Source organism: Epinephelus lanceolatus, chromosome 11, assembly GCF_041903045.1.
Source record: "Epinephelus lanceolatus isolate andai-2023 chromosome 11, ASM4190304v1, whole genome shotgun sequence".
NCBI lineage: Eukaryota > Metazoa > Chordata > Actinopteri > Perciformes > Serranidae > Epinephelus > Epinephelus lanceolatus.
This window is the reverse complement of record NC_135744.1, coordinates 43,489,644-43,506,912: the sequence shown is the minus strand read 5'-3', so window position 1 is coordinate 43,506,912 and position 17,269 is coordinate 43,489,644. Positions and strand designations below refer to the sequence as shown.

General features: G+C 43.5%; 1 protein-coding gene across 1 annotated transcript in view; it reads left to right on the top strand.

The window, feature by feature from the left end:
• Nucleotides 1-16,989, top strand: part of LOC117265346 (neuronal acetylcholine receptor subunit alpha-10-like) — a 29,151-nt gene extending 12,162 nt beyond the window's left edge. Inside the window, exons 2-6 of the mRNA XM_033639789.2 lie at nt 753-898; nt 979-1,133; nt 1,276-1,522; nt 1,605-1,890; nt 12,798-16,989. Of these exons, the coding sequence (XP_033495680.1) occupies nt 753-898; nt 979-1,133; nt 1,276-1,522; nt 1,605-1,890; nt 12,798-13,558 (1,595 nt within the window). The 3' untranslated portion in view covers nt 13,559-16,989. The remainder of the gene's footprint in view (nt 1-752; nt 899-978; nt 1,134-1,275; nt 1,523-1,604; nt 1,891-12,797) is intronic.
• The last annotated feature ends 280 nt before the right edge of the window (nt 16,990-17,269 follow it).

Genomic DNA, 17,269 nt, shown 5'->3' with positions numbered 1-17,269 from the left:
TCACTGGTGGATTTCATGTTGTTTTAAGTTATATATATATATTTTTTTCAGAATTCATTGTAATTAAATATATATTGGACAGACCCACACTTTCTGTCATCATAATCTGTCACAGGATTAACAGGGATTATCAGTCTGCTGCTGTTCTGCAGACATATTCTGATTAATGTATAAAACCTTAGGTGATTTGCAGGTTAATTAAATTGGGAAATGTGGTTTCCGTGTGTGTGTGTGTGTGTGTGTGTGTGTGTGATGTACTGCTGGAGACATTTCAGGATTACAAACGAACAGCTTTGGACACAGTGACAATGTTCATAATAATGTGCAGCAGACTCAGACAGTGGTGTTGTTTGAGTCGATGTTTCCAGAGCTGTCAAAGAAACAAGATGACTGCAGTGAACGAGGAGATAAAGATAAAATGTTCCTGAGGTATCAAATAAAGATTAGAGCATTATTATAATTATTATTAATATTAGAAATTGAAAGTCACACGAGAAGACTTTTGTTTTAGTTTTAAACTTTAAACTTTACAAGTTGTTTTTTTTCATAAATAAGCTACAAATGTAAAGTGCGTCCTGCGGGTGGTGCTGTGGGTCATGGTCACGAGGGTTGATCCTCTGGGGAGCAGGATGTTTGATAGAAAGCAGTATTCTGGCCGTGGTGACCAACACGGTCATCGTCATGTCCTGCTGCTTGGTTTCAGCACTACCTGGTTTGATGAAGATGTTTCTCTCTCTGTCTCCATTTCCCAGTTTGCTTGGCGGCTCATGGTCGCTTCGCTCAGAAGCTGCTGAATGACTTGTTCTCCAACTACACCAATGCTTTGCGTCCGGTGGAGGACACTGACCACATCATCAACGTCACACTGCAGATCACTCTGTCCCAGATCATCGACATGGTAATCACTCTCTGACTGCAGGTCCAGGTCTTATTGTGGTTTTTCCTGCCTGTGCTGATGTCTTCATATTCTTTCACCAGGATGAGCGGAACCAGATCCTGACGACCTACCTGTGGGTCCGCCAGGTGTGGATGGATGCCTACCTCACCTGGAAGAAGGAGGACTATGACGGCCTCGACACCATCCGCATACCCAGCAGCTACGTATGGAGACCTGACATTGTCCTGTATAACAGGTAGGTGCAGGTCGCTGCAGGACACCGGCAGGAAAGAAGACTATTTAACTATATATTATATATATCTAACACATTCTGCAGGCACTCCCATCTCACCTAAACTTCTATCCCCTGTTCCTTCACTTAACTTCCTCCACCACAGTGCAGACGACGAGTTCTCCAGCTCCATGGAGACCAATGTAGTTCTCCGTAACGACGGCCAGGTCATGTGGGACCAGCCTGCCATCACCAAAAGCTCCTGCTCCGTGGACGTGGCCTTCTTCCCCTTTGATTTGCAGCAGTGTCACCTGACCTTCGGATCCTGGACTCACAACGGCAACCAGATGGATTTGTTCAACGCCTTGGACAGCGCTGACTTGGCCGACTTTGTCCCCAACGTGGAGTGGGAGGTGAGCGGTACCCTTGTTCATGTGCTCAGGACAAGACCTCGTTCCTGAATGTAATTCTTTCACACAACAAATTATTTTTCAGGTTCTGGGCATGCCAGCCAAGAAGAATGTCATCCTGTATGGTTGCTGTTCAGATCCGTACCCAGACATCACCTTTAGCCTCCACCTGAAGAGACGTGCCTCCTTCTACATCTTCAACCTCCTCATCCCCTGCATGATGATCTCATTTCTGGCTCCGCTGGGCTTCTACCTGCCGGCTGACTCTGGTGAAAAGGTTTCTCTGGGTGTCACGGTGCTGCTGGCCCTCACCGTGTTTCAGCTGCTGGTGGCGGAGAGCATGCCGCCCTCTGAGAGCGTCCCGTTGATTGGTGAGAAGTTAAAGTTTTGTTGGAGTTGTTCATCTGTGGAAAGATGGTGGTTGTAATACATGGAGTATTTGCTTCAGAGACTGACACTGAGACAGGTGTCTCATTTAGATGGATAGATATTTACACTTTCCCGTCTCTACTGTGTTTTGGGACCAAGTTAGACTATCCGTCATGTGCCACAACACCAGGACACACACTGTCCCACAGTCTTCACGTGGTACTTGACTCTTGACAAACAGGAAAAACTGGCCGAAGACAGGCACATATTTTTGTAAACCAGTCAACAAATGTAGGCGACAGGACTTGTTTCTAAGACACAGGGTGGCACGGTGGAGCAGTGGTTAGCATTGTCGTCTCTGTTCTCCCTGTGTCAGCGTGGGTTTCCTCCAGGTGCTCCAGCTTCCTCCCACAGTCCAAAGACATGCAGGTTAATTGGTGACTCTAAATTGTCCGTAGGTGTGAATGTGAGTGTGAATGGTTGTCGTGTCTCTGTCCAGGGTGAACCTCACCTCTCAGGACCCCTAACAGGATAGAGCAGTTACAGATAATGAATCAGTGAATGAATGCTTTCAAGGAACCAGTGCAGAAACAACAACTGGCAGCAGATGTGATAACATCACAGGGACAGAGTTTATCTGAGTCCTGCATCCTGTCAGACCAGAACTGCTGCATTTTTTTTTTGCTCAGCATGTCTTTGATCTAATGGTGATATTAAAGCCAAAGCACATTTTCTTCTGGAATAAAACAAGTGTGACTTTGCACACACCACACACACCCTTTGCTAAGTCCTGCCCCTCAAATGCAGACTGGCCAATCATGTAGACCAGGGTCCGACAACGACACAGCTGTGCTCCACTGACTCTGATGCAGTTGTTTCAGAGTTCCTTCACTTTCAGGCTGGTTTTGTGTATTTGGAGTTAAACATTGTGCCCGCAGCATGTGGTGTTTTAATGACACTCGTTACCTGGAGAGGTTTGAAGGACATATATGTTTCTTCCCTGGTCCACAACCAAAATCAGGGTTAGCTAGCTAGCTACTGAAAATATAGCCTACTGAATGAAAGCACATGCCACTTTTGCTTTTTAATGATTACAACAGTGAATTCAGACCGACTCTGCTGTACAGGACCTGGTGAAGAACAGCAGGGAAACTTACATTCAACCGCTGTGTGTCACATCATGAACGGTGTTTGGCTTTTACAGGAGGTCGGAGCATTGGCAGCAGCATGGAGGGAAACCAAACACCATTCATCTGCACACTGTGATGGTATACAGCTGGTTTAATATCAGCAAAGTTTCCCTTTTATAATATTTCAGCCTCCTAAGTCAAACACGGCGGCTGCCAAAGGGTAGGGACATTTTTGTGGGCCGACCGACTGATGGACCTACAGAACAGCTGGTCACAGCTAAAATAAACTCAGTGCCCAATGGATGTTTGCAAACACATTCAAAACTCTTCTCTGTTTCTCCCACTTTGGACTCCTTTGGTATACCAGAGGTATAGTATGACAGTTAGAGTTTAATCACTATAGGATTGCTCTGGGCTCATTGAAGGAGATGTGGCCCACTGACCCAAACATAGACTCAGGTCTTGTATATCTTGAACTGACCTGTCTTGGAATTGTATGTCTAGTGGGCGGCTACAGGTTAGGAATGCAAAGAAAAACATATATAAGTGTCCAGTAACCACAGGGTGCACGTACACTTCCTCCAGATTTATCTCATTTTGTGCAAAGGGTGTGTCACTGTAATCACGTAACATCGTCCTCAGAGCTTCAGTGAGCCGAGCAGCACTGGAAAGACGAGTTTCAACACAGAAGAAAATCAGAGTTTGTCGAAGCAACAGTGGAGCTGCGGTCCTCATGAGGATCAGTTCACTCTGAGGACAAACGAAACGGAGTTCATTCAGACTTTTTCAACAACACAGCAGAGTCTCTACCAAACACAGGTGAGTGCAGCTGATCGTACCAACTGTAGCTCAGCAAGTAGCACATCCTCACTGTGACCTCGTCACATGTCCACGTTTGGTCATGGACTTTCCACGTCCACATATGACGTCCAAGGTACCCTGGGTGTGTTGGTTGTTGACGTTCTGGGACGCCGTGTCAACTTCAGCCTGTTACATGCATTGTCTGTTTTCAAAATACACTTCTGTTTTCACAGGAAATGTACAGTTTGATACAGTCTCTTTCAAAATAAAAGCACTATGTCAGTATTTGGGTATTTATTCCTGTGTTGGAATACAGGCAGAATTTATTTACGACAGGTAAAGCAGTTTAGTGCGCCTACAAAGTTAGATTGTGGACAACGTCATGGGTGAAGATGACATGAAGTCTGTGTTGGTTTGGATCGTAATAAGGTGTTGATCGTGTTACTCGGTGTTAAAGTGTCTAATGATGGGAGATATGTGAGAATATATAGAAATAGGACACTGTGTTGGTAGTGGACCACATGAGATGTCATTTTGGAATTACTCTGCCTGCCGTATTGATGTCTTTGTTTTGTATTCCTAATACACTCCGTTCAGCTTTTTCCCTGCCTCTTATGAGTGCTGTGGAGCTTCACAAAAGGAACATGAGTCCATACTGAGACACCTCGCAGAGGGTGAGGCTGCTGTCAGCCCTAGAGTGGTCTCCTCTGGTCTGAATCAGGGACTCATGTTGTCACAAAGTTGTATAATTGCCTAGAGTTGGTTCGTGTTCTCACGGCAGCATTTACAAGAGGACCAGATCAAATGACTGTGTCAGAAATTTCCATGTAGGGAAAATCCAGGAAGAATTGTTGTGTTGAAACAGCTACTAGACCGTGGACTGATGCTTTTGTCCTTAACTACAAATGCACATGGTTACGTTTTGCCCACAAACACACGTGGTTGGGTTTAGGAAAAAAGAACAGGGTTTGGTTTTACAATCTTAAGCCCTATTTGGACTGGATTAGTTTATCATGGAGACGTGGGGTAAAGTAATTATTACCAGGGATTTTAGTCCCGTCCAAACGCGCCATGTCTGTAATCATTACGCCGACTTTTACCTTCTGTAAAACAGTCTGGAGAAAATACCTCAGGTAATATTAATCCTGTGCAAACATGATCCTCTGTAAAAATGTATGTAAATATTTTGTCACGTCCTGTTTACAACCATTTTTCCACGTTTACAACTAGTTTTCCGCATTTTTTCGATGATGGAGGCGCTTGACGAAGTATCCGATGTTGTCTGTAGTTGTGATAGTGGACATTCTTCTAATGATGGCATAGCCCTGCGTGGGAGACGAATCAAAAAGGTCGAGAAGAAAGCACTTCAGATCCACGAGACTTGTGGTTGTGTTAGGTAGGCCTAATATAAATCCATATTGCTAATCATTGCGTACACACAATCCTGATCATGGGCAATATTTCACATTGGGCTAATCATTAATTATTATTATCCTTCAGCTGATGCTAACAGGAAGCAATGTAGCATGCACATGCTGACAGGGAGGTGATGCCAGGGTGCAAACCGAGTTACCACTCAAGTTACCACCCACTCCCATCTCTGGTAGAATTACGGAGATTTCTTGTCCCGTGCGAATCAGACATTTATATTACAGACATCCTGTGGTGAACTGACATTAGTCCACATCCCTATGGAAAACTAATCCCGTCCGAATACTTTACAGGAAGTGAATACCGGCCTCCTTGGTGAAAGTCGGTGTTTGTTGGATTTACAGTTCTGTTGTCCCCACCTCTTTACACATCTTCGGCAGCATCTGTGCGAGTGAGTTTATTCCCAGCAGAGCTTTAGTGTACCAGATATTGTCTGTGTGAGCTGCTGTCATCCTGGGCTTCAGATAAAGTGCATTTGTATCTGGTGGAAGTTTGTTTAAATACTTTTCCAGGGACGCAACGCAACTGCTGACCTAACTGACACTAACCGTCAGTTTTGATTTGATTGTTGATTGCAATCAGCTGTGAGGCGGAGTGATACATACACAGTGAAATAACCGTGATGTTTTACTCCAATATCGTCACGGTTTTACTGTCTCTCTCGACCAATCAGATTGCAGGGCCGGTAATACACAATAATGGCTACCAGCAGAGTACTGTGCTAATGTGAAAGGACGGCTTTTTTCGTCAGTGTCTGACGCTGGAAATCACTGACCAAGTGCTGTTTTTCGACGACTTCGGAGTGAGACTGGGTTCCAGAATAGCACCATACTTTAAAACATACTCATCAGTATTACAGGACTCACAGTTTAAAATTTCAAGCACATATTTTAAGTTTTGTGTTTTCACACTTTGCCTCTTGTCAGTGTAGATATGGCTGGTGCCGGCTGTCTGCTGACTCAAGATGAGTTTCTGTGCCCGATCTGCCTGGACGTCTTCACCAATCCAGTCGCCACACCGTGTGGACACAACTTCTGCAAGACCTGCATCACTGAGCACTGGGACCTGAACATCCCCTGTCAGTGTCCTGTGTGTAAAGAGGTTTTCTACACCAGACCCGAGCTGCGGGTCAACACTCTGATCTCTCTGATGGTCACTCAGGTCAGACAGTCGGCTCAAGACAAAGCTCAAGACAAAGCTCAAGACAAAGCTCAAGACAAAGCCAGCAGCAGCAACAGCAGCTCAGATCTACAGTGTTCCAGATCAGAGTACATCCCCTGTGACATCTGCACAGGAACCAAACTGGAGGCTTTGAAGTCCTGCATGGCGTGTTTGGCGTCCTACTGTGAGACTCACCTGGAGCCTCATTTCACAGTCATGGGTCTGAAAAATCACCAGCTCATCAGTCCTGTGCAGAACCTGGAAGCCAGAATGTGTAAGATACACCATAAACCTCTGGAGCTGTTCTGCAAGAACGACCAGGTGTGTGTCTGCCCGCTCTGCATGGTTTTAGACCACATGACTCACAATGTCATCCCTCTGAAACATGAATATGAAGAAGAAAAGGCCAAACTGGAGAAGACAGAGACTGGAATTCAACAGATGATCCAGACGAGACGACTGAAGATACAGGAAATCAAACGCTCGGTGGAGCTCAGTAACGATGCTGGAGACTCAGAGAAGGCTGATGGTGTTCAGGTCCTCACTGCTCTGACAGAGTTTATTAAGAGAGGCCTCGCTGAGCTCAGCGAGACGATCGAAGAGAAGAAGAGACCGACAGAGAAACAGGCTGACTGCTTCATCACAGAACTGGAACAGGAAATCTCTGAGCTGATGAAGAGGAGTTCAGAGATGAAGCAGCTCTCACGCTCTGATGACCACCTCCTCTTCATCCACACCTTCCCATCCCTGAATGCTGCTCCACCCACCAAGGACTGGACGGATGTCAGAGTCTGTCCTCCATCGTATGAGGGGACTGCAGTGAGAGTTGTGGACCAGGTGGAGAAGACGCTCAGTAAAGAGATGAAGACGGTCTTTGAGGCGGAGCTGAAGAGGGTCCAGCAGTTTGCTGTGGATGTGACTCTTGACCCTGATACGGCGAATCCCTGGCTCGTCCTGTCTGAAGACGGGAAACAGGTGACCTGTGGTAAGGTGGCTAAGAAGCTCCCAGACAACCCGGGGAGGTTTTCCTTTTATACCATCGTCTTAGGAAAGCAGAGTTTCACTTCGAGGAGGTTTTATTACGAGGTTCTGGTTAAAGAGAAGTCGAAGTGGGATTTGGGAGTGGCCAGAGAGTCCATCAACAGGAAGGGACAGATCACTCTGAACCCTCAGAACGGTTACTGGACGATATCTCTGAGGAACGACAATGAGTACAAAGCTCTGGCTGAGCCCCGTGTCCTTCTGTCTCTGAGGTCAAAGCCTGAGAAGGTGGGGGTGTTTGTAGATTATGAGGAAGGTCTGGTCTCCTTCTACGATGCTGAAACTGCGGCTCTTATCTACTCCTTCACCGGCTGCTCCTTCACTGAGAAACTCTACCCGTTCTTCAATCCCTGTAACGATGATGATGGTAAAAACCCCGCCCCTCTCATCATCTGTTCGCTCCAAAACGTCAAATTTAACTTGATGGGAATATACTCCAGAATAAGAAAAGTTCCATAATCGACGGTTCACATAATAAATTAAAAATCTGAGATTACATTTGTGTCTTTCCTCAGTAAACATCGTCTTCAGATCCACGTGTACCCCATGGTCTTTAATAAGTTGCTATGGTGATAGAAGGAGGAAGTGACATGTGACAATTTTTCCGTCAGCCCAAAGTAAAAAGTATTTTGTAATGTTTGGGATATTTTTCAAATTCACAGCATTAAAAACGATATGGCGCCCACTTCCTGTTTACAAACTCTTGCTATAACGGCTAAATAGGACCTTGTGACTGTCCCTTGATCTGGATCTTTGTGTCTGTGGTGGCTGCATGGGTGGCGGGGAATGCGATAATGCAGACCTACAGCCTGTAATTTGAGCAACAGCCTGGGAGAGCCAGCCAAACTCTGTCAGATGAATATCTGAAGCAAACCTATAAAACTAGATCACTGATTTTGCTGCAAATCTTCTTGAATTAATATTTTTTATTTTCTTTTTACTAATTTGTCATATTGTTGAGAATGTCGTTATCCTGAAATACCCTGATATTATTTTAGAGTTGTTTGCATCAATGTTTCTTTGTACACAAATGTTCCTACTGGTCAGATAGCGCTTTGATCTTACACTAAAAGATTCTGTGTCATTTAATATATGTTGTGGCTTTTCTGAGTTCAAAAGAAATCTTACATGCAAAAACACACAGCAGGAAGGTTTGAAAAATAAAAACCAAGCTTTAATAAGATAAAGCTCAAAGACCAAAAATAAGCAGGAAAGAGAACTGAAGGAGCAGGCTGAGGTAAAAGCACAGAAACTAAACTGTGAAGTATCAAAGAACACGGAGGGACTCCAACAAGGAGCAGAGACCAGCAGACTGAGAGACGAGGAGAGCAGGGAGACAACGGGGAACAGGTGAAACAAATCAGGGCGGGGCAGACGATCACTGAGGCGGGAAAACACACAAAGGCAGGAAGTAAAAACAGACAAGACACATGAGGAGTGCGCCTACAAAATAAAACAGGAAACAGACTAAACATGAACAATAGAATAAAACCAAACAAGACGAGACGAGAGAAAGGAGACGATAAACATGAACCCAGGATGACGACAGGTGTCACACACACGGTGGTGACGTGCACTGCTCACACTGTGTTTCTTGACAGTTTCCTCTGCTGAGTCTCGTCGAGCTCTTTGCTGCTGTGACGCAGCGCTCTGACCTACTGACTGATCTGATCTGATGATGTGTGATATGTTCTGTCCTCAGCAGCATCACAGCAGAAATAAGCATTTGTGACTTAAATGATTATGTGTATGATATGATTGTTGTATGTATCCTCAGTGCAGTATGAGTTTCTCTCTTCATGTTCATATTCTTAAAATAAATTATAACAAAGGTAAAAAGCTTGGATGGGTGGAGTCATTTTTTTAGTATTTGCTTAAATAATTAAATGTCTGACTGCTGCCTGACGATCGAAGCTAAAAAAAAATGTATGTGCTATGAAAACATAATGAAACATGCAACGGCTTGATACAGCCTACTTTTTACACTATTTATTTCCAGTTTAATGACGGAGCACTCCTAATCTTGTTGTATATTCTTTGTCCAATGACAATAAAAGCTTTTTATTTTGTTCTGATAATACCCAGCCTGTTTCCACTCCCAACTCCTCTAAAACCGTCACTTTACAAGTGATTTTGGTGTCAGAGACCAACACACAGATGTACCTTTGAGGCAGTATAAAACACACCGGTACACACCACGTCAGTTTCAGAGGCAGCAGGCAACAAGCCAAGTTGTCAAATACCGCCGCTGTGTCAGTGGACGTCAGCGTCAGACACAGACGCAGAGAAACATCCTTCACATGAGGTTTATATGCAACAACTATACTGCAAACAACAACAAGGGTGGGCGGGAGTGGTGGTGGTGGAGTGGGGTTTCCCAGTGGCGTTTAAGTCATCAAACCTGGGTGTTTTTCACGAACCCTTTCCTGCTTTTTCAGCGGCTTTCGTACAACACAGCGAGTGTTTTAAGCCAAAACGTGATCTTTTCTGAACTATAACCAAGAGATTATGTTTCACCATATCAGCTCCAAAATACATATCTGCGTTTGGCAAAAATGTAAAATACCAGCATTTTTGTGGCAACATTTAACATTTAGGTTTAACATTTAGATATAGATTTAACATTTACATTTAACATTTTGATTTAACATTTAGATTTAGATTTAACATTTAACATTTTGATTTAACATTTAACATCTTGATTTAACATTTAACATTTTGATTTAACATTTAACATCTTGATTTAACATTTAGATTTAGCTTTAACATTTAGATTTAGATTTAACTGTGACATTATATTTAACATATTTCAAATATTGCTGTAAATGTGGTAAAAAGTGACCAATTCACACCACTTTTTTAAACGTTGTTTGAAGCTAAACGTGGCAAAACGTTGCTGCTAATTTCACTTTACAAATGGCACCCCACAGTACAGGAGAAGAAAGTTTCCAGGTAAGCAGATCTGCAGTTGTTAAACTGTGTGTGTGTGTGTGCGTGTGTGTGTGTGTGTGTGTGTGTGTGTGTGTTGGCTCTTTGTTTGTAACTAGTAACTGCAGACAGTAAAGATTATGGTGCACAGTTGGAAGCGCAGCAGTAAACAGCCTGTTTGTTGGTCAGCAGCTCTGTAACGAACAGGTCGATGCAGGTCGATCACACCTGTCAGCTGTTATTTAAAATACAACAATCACAGTTCAGGAATCAATGATCTCTGAGCAGTTTCAAGTCTCGACGTTGCCAGTGTTGCCAAGTTTGTTCATTAAATCTGAGAACTTTGTGCTCAGCCTGTTCAGTTGTTTCCATCTCACGGAGGAGGGACAAAGAGAGCAACTGTTGCATCCTGAAGAGTTTAACTCAAGACACAACACACTCGCTGTTTCCTTCTTTTGTGACGTCTTTAAATGGAAGTTTTGAGATTGTCAGCATGGGAAGTCGAATACACAACATGTGGCATTCAAGTATTGCTGATTGAAAGAGTTAAAGTTATTCTTTGCAGATTTTCAACCATTAGTACCTCTTTGCCCTGATCTGTGTCCCACTCCAAGATTCAGATTTTGAGTCTGGTACACCATCTATCAGCAGGTTGTTTCTTCTAGACTGGTTTTCCAAGTCATCCATTTCAGCAGACAGATTATTTATGGAAGTTTCATAATCAGCAAGGCTTTCAGAGACAGATCAGAGATGGACTCTTTCAGTGCTGCATGCTTTGTTGGCTTCTAGATCATCCAAGTCAGCTTGTGAGAACTGGAGCCTGGCTTCAAGGTCTTGAATGTCTTTGGACATGTTCAGTACATCTTTAACAAGACCATTCAAACGCAGAGTCAACAATCACTTGCAGACATGATTTGTAACTCTTCTCTTGTTGCTCAAGTAACTCCTTGTGAAAAGCCTTTTGCTGCTCCAGTAGCTCATGAATCACAGAGAGTGACTGATTCTTCCTCACCTTTTCTGGGACAGTAACTTGTCCAGTCAGCCAGTGAAGGCAGACGGGACGGTGGCAAATCCAGAATGCCCAAAGAGTCAATCCATCAAACATCTCTTTAAGAGTTGATCATCCCCACCTCAACAACTCCTCTCCATATATGACTTTACTTGAGATAAAAAAGACTGTAAGAATTTATAAAAGTAATTAAAAGGTCCAAAAATACACTAAAATTATTTAGCTTGTGCCCAAAACTCATGCTGCTGCCAAACAGGAAACAGGAAGAAAGTATGTGTAAATGAAAAACTACCCTCCATCTAACCGGTGCAGAACATTGTTGTTAAAATTGGTCAAATTTGTTGGTTAATCAAACTACAAACATTGTTAATCATAAATAAACACGTTTCAACCATTAAATCTGATCAGGTTTTGGACCTTGTCCACTTTTGTGTCAGGCTCGGCTGCAAACTTGGCAGAGATGGCTGCCATCTTGTTTTTACAGGGATTGGTGTATTGTGCCTTTCCACGAACGAGGACAGCAGGTCTTAGTTTAGCAGAATTAAATATAAGGTGTACCAAACCTGTGTGATGTCCTCGTGAGGACCCAAGGTCTCAGGAGGTTAAATTAGGATTGTTTTAGGATTAGCCTTAGTTTGAGTGTGAAGTGGTCGGGATGAGAGTCAGCTCCTCCAAATCTGAGGTCATGGTTCTCTGCTGGAGAACGCTGGATTGTTCCCTCTGGGTTGGGAGAGAGTTACTGCCTCAAGAGAAGGAGTTCAAGTATCTCTGGGTCTTGTTCACAGTGAGGGTAGAATGGAGCGTGAGATGGATCGGTGGTTTGGTGCAACTTCTGCATGTTGCGGGTGCTTCGCCGGACCGTTGTGGTGAAGAGGAAGCTTTTGGGGTTTTTTTTACTAGTCCAGCTACATCTAAACCCTCACCTATGGTCATGAGCTCTGGGTAGTGACTGAAAGAATGAGATCATGGTCACAAGTGTCTGAAATGAGTTTCCTCTGTAGGGTGTCTGGGCTCAGCCTTAGAGATAGGGGGAGGAGTCAGACATCTGGAGGGAGCTCGGAGTAGAGCCGTTGCTCCTTCATGTTGAGGTGGTTCAACATCTGATCAGGATCCTCCTGGGCGCCTCATATTAGAGGTGTTCCAGGCGCGTCCCACTGGTAGGAGGCCCCGGGGCAGACCCAGAACACACCTGAGGGATTACCTGTCTCATCTGGTCTGGGAACACCTCGGGGTCCTCCAGGAGGAGCTGGAAAGTGTTGCTGAGGAACACACCAGGGGTGTAAATACTAGGGGTGGCTACTTACACCCCAGATGCAAACAGCAACACCTGGGTGCCGACAGCATCTGCTTTAAAGATTTACCTGTGGATGGATTTGGAACTCTAATCTTCTATTTCCTTTTTCAACAGGAAAGTACTACATCGCTACCATGACGATGGTCACAGCATCAACAGCGCTCACTATCTTCATCATGAACATCCACCACTGCGGTCCCGAGGCCCGTCCCGTCCCACAATGGGCCGAGCGCTTCATCCTCAACTACCTCGCCCGCATCTGTTTCGTCTACGAGGTTGGCGAGAACTGCCTCGGCGGGACTTCGTCCAGGAAACAGCCTCTGTCGCAGGACGTGTCTGAAGCCCCGTCAGCCAATGGCAGCAACACCAAAGGAACAAACTGGGACGTGAACGGGCAGGTGTGGGGAGGGAGGGCGGAGGAGGATGGAGCTGGAGTGGGGGACTCTCTGAAGCTGGGGCGGGATTTGACCAGCCAGACGGACTGGAAAGAGGATCTGTTCGTGACCATCGACCATTCAGAGGAAGAAGGAGCTGCTGGAGGACGTGAGGGGGAGCGGGGAGATTCGACCAGTGGAGGAGGAGGAGGAGGAGGAGGAGAGCATGTTGAGGAGAAGAAAGGTGTGGGAGGTGAAGGGGGAGGCGGAGCCGGGGTGAACAGGAGGGAGATCGTGGTGAAAACCTTGTGTGTGTGCCAGCATCAGGGACTGCGCAGGAACGTTGAGTACATTGCCAACTCGTACCAGGACCAGCGAGCCGCGCAGCTGCGCATTGGGGAGTGGAGGAAGGTCGCCAAGGTCATGGATCGCTTCTTCATGTGGCTCTTCTTCATCATGGTCTTCTTCATGAGTATCCTCATCCTGGGAAAAGCCATCTGATGGAGCTCGAGCTTCGATGACGACGGCGAGTTGGTACACCGATAAAATCAATTGTTCCATTAAATCTAAAATCAGTCATCAATGATGGTTTGATTCATAAAGTGACAAATTTCAGCCGGTTTAAAGGTTCATTTTTGTGTACAGCATGTCAGCCTGCTAAATTTATAATCCATCTGGGATCTTTGCAAATATTGATTTCCATCAGGAAATGTAGACTGAAGGAGACTCGCTCGAACGCGACAGATCATTTCAAGAGCTATGACAGCGTCTAATTAACAGTTTAATTAAATAATATGATCTTCAGCTCAATAAGAACACACACACGGATTATTGTGAGTCAACCCAGATCTGACGCACATCAGCTCTCTCGATAAACAGTTATTTTGTCATCTTTGCCCCCAAAATCAGCACATCCAGGCTCCTGTACTGTGACCTCGTCACATGTCCACGTTTGGTCATGGACTTTCCACGTCCACATATGACGTCCAAGGTACCCTGGGTGTGTTGGTTGTTGACGTTCTGGGACGCCGTGTCAACTTCAGCCTGTTACATGCATTGTCTGTTTTCAAAATACACTTCTGTTTTCACAGGAAATGAACAGTTTGCATACAGTCTCTTTCAAAATAAAAGCACTACGTCGGTACAACACCGCCAATTGACGTTTTGTTTTTTTTTCCCCTTCAACACACACGTGGTTGGGTTTAGGAAAAAAGAACAGGGTTTGGCTTTGCAATCTTACAGGAAGTGAACACTGCTCTCGCAGGTGAAAGTCAGTGATTGTTGAACCTCTCTCGCCTGCCCCACCTGGACTTCGCTGCCTTAACTTTCATACATGTCCCACTGAGTTCTCCTCCTGATGGCGCCAGGCGGTGTTAAACAATAACGCCAACCGGCCACATATCATGCCGACGTTAAAGGCACACGTGCGGCACATGACCGACCTTCAGTGTTGGAATGATGTCAGTCATTGTTTCAACATTTAAACAACATTTAATTCTGATGGTTGTAAAAAGGTTTCTGAAATTCTCATAAATCAACACTGACATTTCACAAAGATCTGTTTCAATGTTGAAAGAACTTTTTAAACAATGTTTAAAGTTTATGAAACAATATTTCAAAATCAACATTGATTCATCCGTCAAAATCCAAACATAATTCAACAGTGATTCGACCGCGGCGTGTGACGTTGATTCAACAGTGAATGAACATTAGAACAAATATGATCAAGCTGAAATATCTGTACAGTCACCAGGCGGAGCTGTTTCTGCTCACGTGAGTGGAATTATTGATCATTACAAACCAAACTGTTTTGTTTGTAGTGTTTTTATAGTGAAATGGATCCGTCAGATTCAGAGAGAAAAGGAGACAAAATAAACTAAAGAGACTTTTGAGAGTTTGATGAGTCCGTCACAGAAAAGGAAATATTAAATAATCTGAAAGTAATATTGGAAATAAAAAACGAGTCTCCTCAGGCTTTATTATTAAAGTTCCTAGTATGTTGTCATTTCGTTATTAAAAGCCCGTCCTCTCTTTTGTTGCTGACAGCGTACATGAAAATGACCTTGGAACGAGTCAGCAGCTTCAGACACTCACCAAACAGATTTCTTTAAAGAAAACAGCTTGAATTTGTGAGACTGATCTTTTCTGAAGAAAAACTTCTATATTAAAGCAGCTCGACTCATAATTTATGATTCACAACGTTTCTCACCTGTTTGAAGGAAAACTTGATTTTAAAGATGAAAATCAATATTAAATGTTTTTAAGGGACGAAGACGATGTTAAAGGAGGCGGCAGGCTTCATCTGTCTGTGATGATCAAACATGAATAATGATATGTGTTTACATGATGACTGACCACTGTTTGTCTTACAGCTGAACACACACACACACACACACACACACACTTTTTTATACGAATATTTTTGAGTGTTTTGAGCATGCACGCAGGATTGTCTTTAAATCACCCGTCACATTCAGTTTGACCACATCTGGGACTGTAACTGACCACTGTAAAACTTCTATTAGTAGCCCAGGCTATTATTTGCTTAAATTACTTGTATAAAGCTTCAGATAATATATTACATAATCACACGGACACATAATCTGAGGTAGCCGACAACCTGCTTTTATACATCCAAAGAACTTAAATAAAGACGAACTGCTTGGCACCAGACCAGACCTCTATTGGAGACAGGCCTGTAAAAGTGACTGGGCCTATAAGATGTGAATTCTGCTTTTTTCATTGATCATTTTAACAGAACATTCGGTCAAATAAAGAAATACTAACAAAGTCTGGAAGAGAAATTAGAGCTGGACTCAAATCCAAAACTCCGGCTCACGGTCGGTCCTCCGAGTCCAGCCGAGTGTGTCGTCACAACCGTCCGGACTCAGCTGGACACCTGGGGAACGCTCTGTTAAAACTAATCCTGTCCTCTAATAAAAAAATGAAACACTGTAATTTAAAAAGCTCAGCGGTCGGTATGAGGTCATCGTCCCACTTCAGTGATGAATTAAAGACAATCCTGCAGTTTATCTGTCACATCATCAGTTTATGAACCACATGGGTTTAAAACAGTTTAACTCACTGCATGTTTTCAGCACACACTGAATCTGTAACTGTCATGATGCCAAATGAGTCATAATCAGAATGGTGACGAGTTATTCAACCCTGACAAGTATCATCATCACGTGTCCAGACTTATAAAGTTCATTTATTTACTAAATCAAATGAGACAAAACTTTTCTGTTGGAAGACTGGATGCAACGTGATCTTCTTCTTCTTCCTCTGTGATCTTAAGACTTCAAATCTTATCATATGTTGTCTGTTTAAAAAGAGCAAACAACGTTAAAAAAAAAGTTAAAAATAATATTTATTTTTACAATGTAAAATGTCCCAGTCACACAAAGGAGGATGCAGGTCGTGTTAAAGAGAAAAACATCTTAGATTTCCAGAATAAAGTCGTAAATATACAAGAAAAATGTTTATTACAGTCTCCTCCAACACTGTCGACTTTCAGGTCTGTGACTTGTTTTCTTCTAAAATTACGAGATTGATCTTGTAATGTTTCAACTTTATTCTCGTAATCTAAGACCTTTCTTTTTACTCTAGCGTGGCCTAATCCTTCTTCGTACAATCAGAACATGTCTCGGTCACAATGATTTGATAAATACGAGGGAAAATAATCCAAATGTTTGACTGACGTAAAAGTTCAGCTGAATGAAACTTTGCATATCTGAATCCTACATAAAAAACAGCTTCTCATTTTTTGCAGTGTTTGTTGTCGTCACAATGTGAAAACAAGAAATGCCAAATTCTTGACTGTAACGTGTTGTTATGTATCTCGTCTGTGGTGTTGGACACTTGTCAGAGACATATTTACACACGAGACACTGTTAATGCCATAAATACATTAAAGATTTCTTATGAAATTATTCTGTTTCCTGAGGTTTGTTTCAGTGTTCATTGTACAAAGACTGTACAGCTTCATCTGATCAGGTGTGAACTAGTCATTAAAACAGGCAAGTAAAAAACAGACGACATTATTGTTTATGAAATCAGAAATAACTTGTAAAAAAAGAAACAAGGCTGTATGAAGCTGCTGCACGTGTCAAATAAATAGTGGACTGCAAGATGATTTCATACTGATCTGTCAGCCTGAAGGCCTGCAGGTGTTTTTGAGTTTAGTTGTGTGTGACATTAAGCTCCTGTATC